Consider the following 11,471-nt stretch of genomic DNA (forward strand, 5'->3'; position numbering starts at 1 on the left):
TTTTTCTCTCAGACACAGTGATGTGTAACTCTATGTGATATACCACACCAGCTAAGCACTAAAGCGTTCACCCACCCATCTAAGTCTTTATCACAAGTCTCAGCAACACTGCACTGGTGCGAATAATCATGCAAGGTGACTAAAGTTCTGAAGGTTGGCTCTGAAAACAGAATTCACCCTCCTAGATGGAAGGTATCACGCATCACTGAATATAAAGGGAGCTGTAGCTACTTCTTCAGGCACTTCTGGCTAGCAGCTATCTGCTTTAGTGCACACCACCAATGACCTGCGCCTGGTGATCAGAAGTGCTTAAAGCTTTCCGCTCCCTCTGCATTGTGCTCGCAACTGGTCTGAAATTCTGACCTCAGACCTTGACGCTGCCTTTGCTTACGTAAAGATGTTAATGCCACTTGCAAATCTAACTGCATATATGACAGAGGATAGATTATTTTTTTTTTTTTATGAGAGACCAGCTGGTTCAACCTTGTGCTTTCAACCTCCCCCCTCCAAGTTTCTTATTAAGCATTCTATCTAACAGAAAGAACATACAGAACATGGAGCAAAATATGAACAATTTTTTGCAAAGGTAGTAACTGTATAGTTACTATAGTAGCAATAAGCGGATTATGTCCAGGGCTAAAGCACATGCATCCTAACTAACCAAATTGCGGAAGTATAACCTCAAACACACAGTGTGTATTCCATGCTGCAGATCACACCCTGCAGTGCACACAAAATTACTGTGAAAGCTTCAATGACATTGGTGAGCTGGATTAGTCTCTTTAGGAATCTGTCACTATTGCTAGCACAGAAAGGCACCTGCTGCCTCCAGTCCCAACAGCAGGTACAGTTTCACATGTGGAAGGCTCTTCGTTCTGCTATACTGGAAAATTACCACTGCCTACATGATGGAGATGATGCAGTGTTCCAGTTACAGTCAGGATCTTTCCTAGAAACTGTCTGGGAGCAACATTTGAACACAGTCTAGAAGAGGAAGTTCAGATCTCACTATTGGATTGCACAGAATGTAATGAGACCAGAGTCCTTCAGATCTCACAATACAAGATTTTCACTTCTGTCTCTGTATTTCTACTATTTTGTCATGGACAAAGACCACAAAAAGGTGAACACCTACAGGAAAATGTATATTGACATAAGAAACTGAAGTCACAAAATTCTATAGAGTTGCTATGGTACTACTGCCAGTCTATTTGAAATAGTGTGCAGACTACAGTTTTTAAGATATTATTCAGAATATATCATTTTGTTTCTTCTAAATTCAACTTGAGCATTTAAGTCTAGACCTACTTCTCTTGGCTTGCTTATCAGGTGCCCATTCACCTGATAAGTTCACTTGGATACAGGGAATTTACGGTTGAAGAATTTTTTCACGAGGCAAGAGCCTCACCTGACACCTGGGATGCACATGCTGGCTAACCAACCATCACACATAGCTCAAAATATAAACATGGAATTACATCTCACTGACAAATATCTTTTAGAGGACACCATTTACTTTTCATCCTTCCATTTCCACAAGTCCAGTAAATTTCATAGTTCATAAGCAATTTTATTTTTATATTATTTTTATGTATTACCTATAACCATCTTATGAACACGTTTTCACATATGTGGCTTTGATGCCCTACACAGCGGCCTCCATCAAACACACGATACTGAAATTAACGGGCTATATTGTGACAATTCCTAGTTCTAATAGGTTCCAGTGACCTCGTGACCCAAAAATAAGAAATATACAAGTAGAGAAGCTCAGTAATTCTGTAGGCTTACAGGAGCAATCACTCAAAAAACAGTAATAGAAGATAAGTGAAATTGAGTTTACAGTCTTTATATCCCAAGTACAAAGCTACCCAGTATTACTATGATTGCCAGCTTCTGCTCAAAAGAGATCACACCTGTGTAATCACTGAAAAGCTTGGAGAATTACACTGTTGCAGAGCACTCTGGAGAGATGTGAACAGCAGCTTTGCCACTGTGCACAGGCACAACGCAGGAACTCCCCACTGATCATATAATTCTCACCTGCACAATTCCATGCAACTAACCACTGCCTTCCAGCTCTGCCATCCGCCAGGTGGTAGGGTCAATTCAGGTTTATGAGGACTGTGTTAACACATGACCTTAAATTCCTGAAAAACAGCACAGTCAGTCAACTAATTGGGATTCACAGACAGCTGGGAAAGTGAACACAAATGTTCTGGTCCATCCATGTGGATTTACACTGTTTGCTTTACTATCTCAGCATCCTGCTGCCCTCAATCTTAAAAATTTGTACAGGTAATGGCTGGGCATATTTCTAACCAGAGACACTTGCAGAACGTGCTTTACAGCTGGCAGAACTCAGCTACCAGCATCCTCATATTTTTATCCAAATATTAGGAACCTATTTTTAACTTGGGAAATACAGCATGCTCAGACCCCTCAAGGACCTCTCCCCCCCCCAAAAAAATCCAACAAAACAGAACAAACCACCAACAACAAAGAACACATCTGAGTACTTCACTAAGACACAGGAGAATTCCCTACCCTCCTGATTGCTATTTTGGAAGGAAGAGTGTGTATTACAGAAGATACAACTGATCCAATAATGCAGCTTCCAATGGATCTCCTCGCAGTTACATGTTCAAATGTGTGTGTCCTCGGGTGCTTAACTGGGAAACACCTGGCTTGGACAGCCTGATTCTTGCCACATCAAGCTAAAAACTATAAATATTTATAACCTCATTGAGAGGAAAGAAGAATAATTTGCATGACTTGCTCCAGGCTCATACTGACTCAGTAGAAGGCTGTGAAGTAGAATTTTAGGAGTTCCCATCTCCCAGGCTTGTGGTCAGCTTACCAGCCTGCATATTGCTAGGATCATTGCCTCATGTCACTTCAATAGAGTGGTGAAATGCAACTTTGTGTTGCTATTATTCATCTAATCTTTTCAGCTTTATTAGGCACAACAGATCACCAATGTATGTTTTAAAGAGAGCTTTCATTTGTTAGGCAATGAGTTTCCACCATCAAACCCTCTCTTTCCTCATAGGAGAAAAAATCTCCTCAGCATCGGCACACAGCACAGCTTCCTGTAGATAATCAGTGTAAGAGTTGAGATGGACTTCCAAGGCTTTGAGCTAGCATGTCCACAAAGCTGTATTTTACTGACATAGGAAGGAGTTTCCGTTTTGCATGTGAGAAGGGATTAGCTTCATATTTCTATTCAAAATCAACTGAAAGTTGAGTACCACGTTCAGTTTTGGGCACCTCAGTACAGAAAGGACATGGAAGTGCTGGAGCAGGTCCAAAGAAGGACATACAAGGCTTGTGAAGGGCTTGGAGAATACGGCCTATGAGGAGAGACTGGAGGAACTGGGGTTGTTCAGTCTGGGGAGGAAGCTGAGGGGAGACCTTATTGCTCTCTTCCAATATCTGAAAGGTGCTTAGAGCAGAGTGAGGCTGGTTGTCTTCTCACTGGTGATAGGTGACAGCACAAGGGAAAATGGCCTAAAGTTGCACCAGGGGAAGTTTAAGTTGGATATCAGGAAATGCTTCTTCACAGAAAGGCTTGTTAAGCACTGAAATAGGCTCCCCAAGGAGGTGGTTGAGTCACCATCCCTGGATGTGTTTAAAAGCCACTGTGATGTGGTGCTCAGGGACATGATTTAGCAGAGAGTTGATAGAGTTAGGGTAGGATGGTTAGGTTGTGGTTGGACTTGACAATCTTTAAGGTCTTTTCCAACCTGAGTGATTTTATGATTCTGTGGTTTTATGAAAGAAAATTGGGTCCAGTAACAGGATTTATGCACAAAGACCTACCTACAGATATACCTACATAAAGAATTTCTACTGGTTTCTTATATACTTTCATCCCAAAATAATTTTGATTGTTTTGATTAATCACCAGCAACATATGTGTGGAAAGACTTATACTCACATTTACTAATTAGAATTACTAATTAGAATTAATCCCAATGCACCTGAGAATCAGATCCCTCGTGTGTTGCTCAGCCACCATTCCATTTTGTCCTTTGGCTCTAATTGGTAAAAAAAGAAGGTGTATATATATCCTCTTGTGCACACTGGAAACACACTGAAGCCATTCAGGTCTAACTCATCAGCAGCTTTCAAATATGCCATTCTTGGTTGTGTGGCCAAGAATTTAGGATTTGCTTTAAGATTCTACCTTAACACATGAACAGTTAAAACTTAATAGACCTGGTCTAGACTAAATGGGAATACTCAAATTGTCTGCCTTAAAATTCCTGTGAACAGTGACATCTGTTCAGTGTTCAGTGACAAATTACAGTTTTCAACTACAAACGAAACCGTTTTTAACCTTCTGACACAGAAAATTGATCTGCTTGTGGAAGCTGCAAGACCCCAAGAACATTAATTGTGATTATCAGGAAATAGCAAACACCACCTTGACCAGATGAGACCAAATGGTCTCTTCAAATCCTGCTGCTCTGTAATGCTCTGGCAGTACCCAAAACTCATCTTCTGAATTCTTCACACACAGAAACCTCTCTCTTCCCTTAAAGAGCAGTGGTTTTACTTCACTCCTCAAAAAAGGGTACAGCTTGGGCACTGCTGTATCACTGTATTCTATGGTTGGTGCCTTGCTCTTGGGTTTGTTCTATAGAACAGGTAGAAGAAAACAATTTATACAATATTTTCTGTTCCTTAAAAGCTCAGATGAGCCAGTACAAGCAGTCTAGCTCCAGGATATTCTGAAGTCCATTGCCAACAGGTACAAGTACTTAGCTGCATGCTCTGTATGAGAAATGAGCAGTTCAGGCAATCCTTAAAAATGAAGACATTGGCAGAATGGATAATTAATAGGTTTCCACTTTCAAGGGGAACAGAGTCCCATTGCAGAAAAGTTTACAAGCAAGTCTGTGCTATATACAGACTATGCTCTGAATATCCTATGATGACTATGAATCAGCAGCCTAGGCATTCTCAGTGTTTGTTCATAGATCTTTTAGAAGAGATTGACGTATCATCCCAGTTGCTTTTTACAGCAAAATAAACTCTACACCTATGTGTATTCTGACCTTCACTGACACCTAACTGCTACAGAAAACTATACATCACGTGCCATCTTCCTGTAAACATATCCCTTTTCTATCCTGTTTTTGTTTTTTTGTGGGTTTTTTTTTTTTTGTTTTTTGTTTTTTGTTTTTTTTTTTGAACCTGCAGCATCTTCTACTCCAGTCACCAACATGGAAGAAAATGCAAACACCAGTTTGGAAGAAGATTTCGAAGGACAAGCAACACACACAGGCAAGAAAACTGACTATACTTGTTTTCTAAAAATAAGCAAAACCTCCTCTGATCACTAAGGAAGCCTAGAGTCCATCTACACTAACTGGGATGCTGAAGTCCTTGAACAGAAATGTAGGCTCCAAATCCATTGAGAATATATTTTGTATTAAGTGACAGCTCTCATGGGAAGGCAGGTAATACCAAACCAATTTCTGTGACAGTCATCCTCACATCTCAAACAAATGACAAATGTAGACACTTGAAAAAGCCTCCAACAGCAATTGCCCAATGCAGATCTTGTTGTTTTATTGTTTCAGTGACAAACAAACTGCCATTCTTCTTTTTGTGGGAAAAAAAACCAAGGTTACAAGGTTCCACAACAAAGGCTGAATTATTTTTTCCTTCTTTTGGAAGGAACATTCAGTGCTGAAATTGCATCTATTGATTCTTTTGGCAAACACAGCATAGCATTTAAAAGCTTTAAAGGCATTCTTGGAATCACAGTTCTTTTTAATCCAGCGCTCGATCACTAATCCTTTTCATGAGTACTGACACTGCACTCAATTCTACGGACAAGTATCACTGCATCCTATCTCCCTAACAGGTAACTATATATGCTTTAAGACAAGCATTCCTCTCTGTGCTCTGAAGGCTTCTTTTCTTGTGCTGTAATAACTTTTGTAGCTCTTGTAATAACTGTTTTTTAGGGTTCTTTCCCAAGAAGCCTTGCTGCTGTTGGCTAAGTTGGCATTTTTCAAAGAGTCAAATGTAGGGTACTATATCAACACTTAGGCTTCTAAATAATTTTTAAAATCAAGTCACTGTATACTTAAAGTGTTATCACTATGCCAAGACTTACAGGTTAATTCCTGTCTTGGAATCTTGTTTGCAAAAGATAGTTCATCTTTCCTTTCCATCTAGGGGGTGTACTGCTTTTAGCTGCCTTTCAAGATATCAAAATCTAATCCAAAACAGACTCTTAGCAACTGGCAACACTACTCTCTCTCACGAGTGGGAGAGCTTAACTAGCCGCTCCTGAATTTCCACAGAAGTAAACTTGATCTCTGAAAACATTCAAATATTCCTTGGTTTTACTTTATGGTGCAAATTTGTTTTGTTTTGACAAAACAACATAGGAATTTTGAAATGAATGTCTTCTTTTTCTTTCTCCATTCCAAAATTTAACCAATTCAATTAACCAGTTCCAAAGAGCAAGATCTGCATTACCATGAGAGTTACTAGACCACTGCCTTACAGGTTACACTTCCAGTGGAATATACATGGACTTAAAAATAAACAAAATCTTGAGGGCTCCAGGATCTCACTTTTACAATGAATTCCAATTCCTTGTGCCTGGTATGCATTCAGACCCTGTCCATAAGGAAAGGCAAATCCACATTTATGAAGCACTGCCTTTGGCCAAGGTATCAGTTTTAAAAAATTTCCACAACCTCATCCTAGTTAACTATTCATGTAGATCACTATAATATTTTTTATGATAATGATATAAACTAGATCACCTCTTCTGGAGGCTAGTGAATACACTGATTGTAATGCTCTGATTCTCAGCCCTCCTGGAGAGTATTCTGAAGGGAAAAAGAGTGGATAAACTGCAGCATAGGTAGGCAAGCGAATAGAGGGCAAACTTGAGGTAGCTTTTTGTTGCCACCAGTTTCTCATCTAACAACTTCTCTCTTAGGGCCCAAAGGTGTGATCAATGACTGGAGAAAGTTTAAATTAGAAAGTGAAGATAAAGACTCCTTACCCTTGAGCAAGAAAGAAATTCTTAGACAAATGTCTTCACCACACAGGTCCTTCAGTAAAGATGATAAAGATACCAGAGAGAGATTCTGCCGTAAGGTAAGAGAAAACAAAACACAACAAAACAAAAAAAAACAAAAAACATTTTGATTCTATATAAAACACACAATGCCATAAACAAGAAAATCCTGAAATCGTCAGCCTTAATTCCTCTGCAGCTTAGCAGAGGTCACATCAGACAAACAAATCAGAATTACTGACAGTAACTTTACTTTGTATTTATACTGTAAATATAATATGAAGCATCCTCTTGGCCACAGACCATACCACAGTCACAAAGTGGCATGCACATACATAGTGCCACTGAGGAATAAGACCATATTCAAAGAGAAAAGACTGACTTGCCAAGAGAACAGCAGCATTTGACCTAAAACACAGACCCAACCATTTATATAGCCCTCTCTCTCTCCAGAAGGTTTAAAGCTCTGTAAAATAAGCAGTACACTTCACAACAGTCACACGACTCTGAGAGCTTGACCCTTCTTTCTCCAATCCCTGCTTTAATATTCTATCTTTGGTTAGGGCAACTAAAAGTTTGTAATATGCTTAAAAGTCATGGGATGGGATCTTCATACTTATCTCTTCAGAAGCCATGAAAGAAACTGTAGGAAGTTGTTCTTCTAGCTAAGCTTTCTATGCAGTGTTCTTTAGATAGTGACTTCTTATCTTTCTGTTTGGCTATCAATAAACAACCACTTACTCATACAGTATTCTCTCAATATTCACAGATGAGTATGCAGGAGTATGAATTAATAAATGATGAGAAAGAAGATGAAAGTTGCCTACAAAAATACCGTAAGCGCTGCATGCAAGATATGCACCAAAGGCTGAGTTTTGGGCCTAAATATGGCTATCTGTGCGAGCTGCAAAATGGAGAACAGTTCCTGGAAGCCATTGAAAAAGAACGTAAAACTACCACTGTCATTGTTCACATTTATGAAGACGGCGTGAAGGGCTGTGATGCTCTGAACAGCAGCTTAACCTGCCTTGCTGCTGAGTACACTACTGTGAAGTTCTGCAAGATCAAAGCCTCTAATACTGGGGCTGGAGATCGCTTCTCAGACGAAGTGCTTCCCACTCTGCTCATCTATAAGGGCGGAGAGCTTCTGAGCAATTTCATCAGCGTTTCTGAACAATTCAATGAGGAATTCTTTGCTGTGGATGTGGAATCTTTCCTAAACGAGTATGGGTTGCTACCTGAAAGGGAGCTTCCAGCACTGGGAAATGTCAACACGGATGAGCAAGATGTTGAATAGAAAGCCATAGTCCTCGCTGCCTTCCCTTTCTCTCCTGCACATTATATATCATTCTCAGTAATACCCACCTCATTTAGAGAAGGCTGTCATTGCTTCCTAAAGAATTTCTGATATATGCATATTTAAATACTCCTTAACTATTAGCATGTGAATTTTTAAGCAAAGCACATACAACAGCCAGCAATGTACATAGTTATTTCTACACCAGGCACAAGTAACAGGAAGAACAAGAGATGATACTGGTGATCTGCAAGAAACTAGGCAAGCACAAAATTAAAAATCAAGGGCCTGAGCAGGTCTCTGCTATGCACAAGAATGACTTCACATCAATAGGAACAGAACTGATCCGTGCCTGTGCATACAAGAAAAGCCATCTCCATCATCAGAAATTATGGAGAGTCCTGGCTCCACAGATTCACTTTCCCAACTACTTTCAGTAGGAACAAGACTTAGTCAATTCATTTAGTTTTAAGGGCAAACAAATAGCCTGAAGCCCTTGCAATCTTAAATGGCTTAGGTACCTAGGACACTGCTCCATTTTCCGCATTTAAGTCTCAGTAATTGTGAAAATACAACAGTTAACACAAACAACCTACCAGCTAATTTCAGTTCATCGTTTCTCCGTGTTTTGAACTGTATTATTTAAAATATTTGCAAGCTACTGAAAAAGTATATTGTGCTTATGTAATAACTCTGAATAAAGCTTAACAGCTTTCAAAAACTGCCATGAGAAGTGCAAAATATGTTTTTAATCTGTAACGTTAAAAATGTGGGAAGTATCAGAAAGCGCTCATTTATTCAAGTTTTTATCTTTAAAGAAAAGGATACTGCTGATAACAATTTTAAAACTGATTTCAGGAAGACACTTTGTAGATTCCCTACACATCTTACTCACTGCTTCTCTGCACCATGTGAAGATGTTCCGCTTTTGCAGCAAGACATTAGTAAAGTTTCAATAATTTCTTTTGCTAAGTGGCAAATCTGAAGGCTAAACTTTACTCTAAAAACAGAGATATCTGCATCTTAACTGCAGTTTTGCTGATAATGTCTGATATTACCAAAATCTTCTGGCACTCATCAGATTCACTTACCAGTTTCTATTTGATTTGCTAGCTTCACATTTTGACCACTTTAGAGTGAGAGATTCAGTTTTTCTTCAGGTCAGGATTCCATCATGGAAATGTCTCCTTGTGAGAGCCTGAACATGGATCAGTGCGAATGTACAATTCAGCATCAAGGAGCTATGAGATATGGTTTAGAGGCTTGTGGTAGCAGTGGTAATGGGAGGACGATTGGACTAGATGATCTTGCAGGTCGTTTCCAATCTTGTGATTCTATGATCAAGGAACTATTGCTGTGCTCTAACCCACGCTGCATGACTTAAAAGCAGGCTCCTGATCACTCTTTTGAACACATTTTTTTCTACTTTTCATTCATATAGAAAATTCACAGGGTAAACCAAAGTTACACCACTTTCCAACAGATCTGCACAACAAAATTATTGTACTTTAAAAAAAAATAAAATTCCCCTGTAAAAACCTGCTGTAGCAAGATAGCTTTTCAAATAAAATGGTTAGAACAAAACTTCGGATTCGTTTTAAAAAGCGTCCACTTTTAATGGCTATCAAAATATTTCTGAATTTATTTTCAAAATTGTTTTGCCATGGATTTATGTTTTAACAGAGTATTCAAAACCTTACCCTGCATAAATTAAGCAATAAGAATGAAGTTTCATATCTTAACAACACATCAGCTCCTTTAAAATGTGAAACAATGCAGGATTTTATTCCCCCAGGAGGTCAAAGACTATCTTCTCAAAATTTCATGAGTTCTGTGTCATAAATTTCTGAAGAACCAACAAATACACAATACCATACATTTTTCTGACAGACCCCTGATTGGGATAAAACTGGCAGCAGTCTTTTTCCTTAGACCAGACCCTTCCTCTCTTCATCAAGCATGATGCTTACTCCTCAGTTACTAGCATCTTCATTTCCTCTTACTGTTGCATTTGCATCAGCATGCCAACTTTTCAAAAAGCTACAAATTATAGATACACCTACTATCACATGATCATATAGAAGGTTATGCAGAAAATAATCAATTATATTTTGTCCATCACAAATGCAGCTAGCTTCCTGTGTATCAAGACATTTATCTTGGGTTTGGCTGTTTTTGTTTTTTGTTTGTTTGTTTGTTTGTTTTGGGTTTTTTTGGTTTTTGTTTTTTTTTTTGTGAAATATTTGAAACAGGAGGTATAAAAGATTTTTGTAATCCACACACGGGAAAGTCTCCAAATAATTGGTTGGAACTGAACACTCTTGAGAATTCTTCCTTCTATCAAACTTAATTCAAAAGTTGGTAGATGAACTTAAGCAATCTAATCACATAAGCTTCATTTCTTTGAGAAATCAGACTGAAAACAAAACCCCTTTACAAACAGTAACCATCCCAGAAAATGCATTAATAGCTCGCTGTAAGAAACAAGCTGACACTCCAATTTAAAAGACAGATTAAACATGCTTAAGCAGGATTTCTGTCAATCTGTAGTTAAAAAAAGAAAGAGAAATGTGACACCAAGCCTTAACAGCTCATGACTAAGTTTCAAATAAAGTTCTGATCACATCCTTATTTCTGCTAGAAAAGAAAAAAAATAGAACCTTGAAAACATAAAGCAAGACTTGACTCAAACACCACCAAAGGTTCTTGAATAGCAAGCAGCAAATGTTTCAACAATACAATGGGAGAACCCTTTCTGCTTCCTAAATATGAATTTATTCTTCCGTTTGACTCAAAATGGCAGGAACCCTACTGTGTTCACATACACTGCTTCAGACAAAAATGAAGGTGGGAAAACTATCAGTGGTGTCTCTGATGACTAGATTAAAGACAGAAGCTCTAGAAGGAAGGATCACATCAAAATAATACTGTTTAAAAGTGAAGTATTTCATATTTCATAGATTTAAACAATGTAAACAAACAAACAAAAAACACAATAATAAAGACAAGCAGAGAAATAAAGTTTGTATAAAATTATTCCATAACTTCAACTTTACAACTAACAACTACACCTGAAGAAGACAAATATTCAGACATGGAAGTCTCAAAAGCCCCTCTAGA

The 11,471-nt window shown here is 38.5% G+C and overlaps 1 protein-coding gene across 1 annotated transcript; it reads left to right on the top strand.

The window, feature by feature from the left end:
- The first annotated feature begins 4,351 nt into the window (after positions 1-4,351).
- PDC (phosducin) lies at positions 4,352-8,351 on the top strand. The gene is made up of 3 exons (XM_052665717.1): positions 4,352-5,292; positions 6,974-7,134; positions 7,824-8,351. Exons 1-3 carry the CDS (start codon positions 5,232-5,234, stop codon positions 8,349-8,351), a joined length of 750 nt encoding a protein of 249 aa, XP_052521677.1. The 5' UTR covers positions 4,352-5,231.
- Positions 8,352-11,471: the final 3,120 nt, after the last annotated feature.

The sequence above is a fragment of the Tympanuchus pallidicinctus genome, unplaced genomic scaffold (assembly GCF_026119805.1).
Source record: "Tympanuchus pallidicinctus isolate F22 unplaced genomic scaffold, pur_lepc_1.0 scaffold7, whole genome shotgun sequence".
In the NCBI taxonomy this organism is placed as follows: Eukaryota; Metazoa; Chordata; class Aves; order Galliformes; family Phasianidae; genus Tympanuchus; species Tympanuchus pallidicinctus.

Bases quoted from the DNA above. Each gene is read 5' to 3' on its own strand.
- PDC (XM_052665717.1), top strand. From the start codon at position 5,232: ATGGAAGAAAATGCAAACACCAGTTTGGAAGAAGATTTCGAAGGACAA. The intron at 5,293-6,973 runs GCAAGAAAACTG...CTTCTCTCTTAG, and splicing joins AGGACAAGCAACACACACAG to GGCCCAAAGGTGTGATCAAT. The intron at 7,135-7,823 runs GTAAGAGAAAAC...CAATATTCACAG, and splicing joins GAGAGAGATTCTGCCGTAAG to ATGAGTATGCAGGAGTATGA.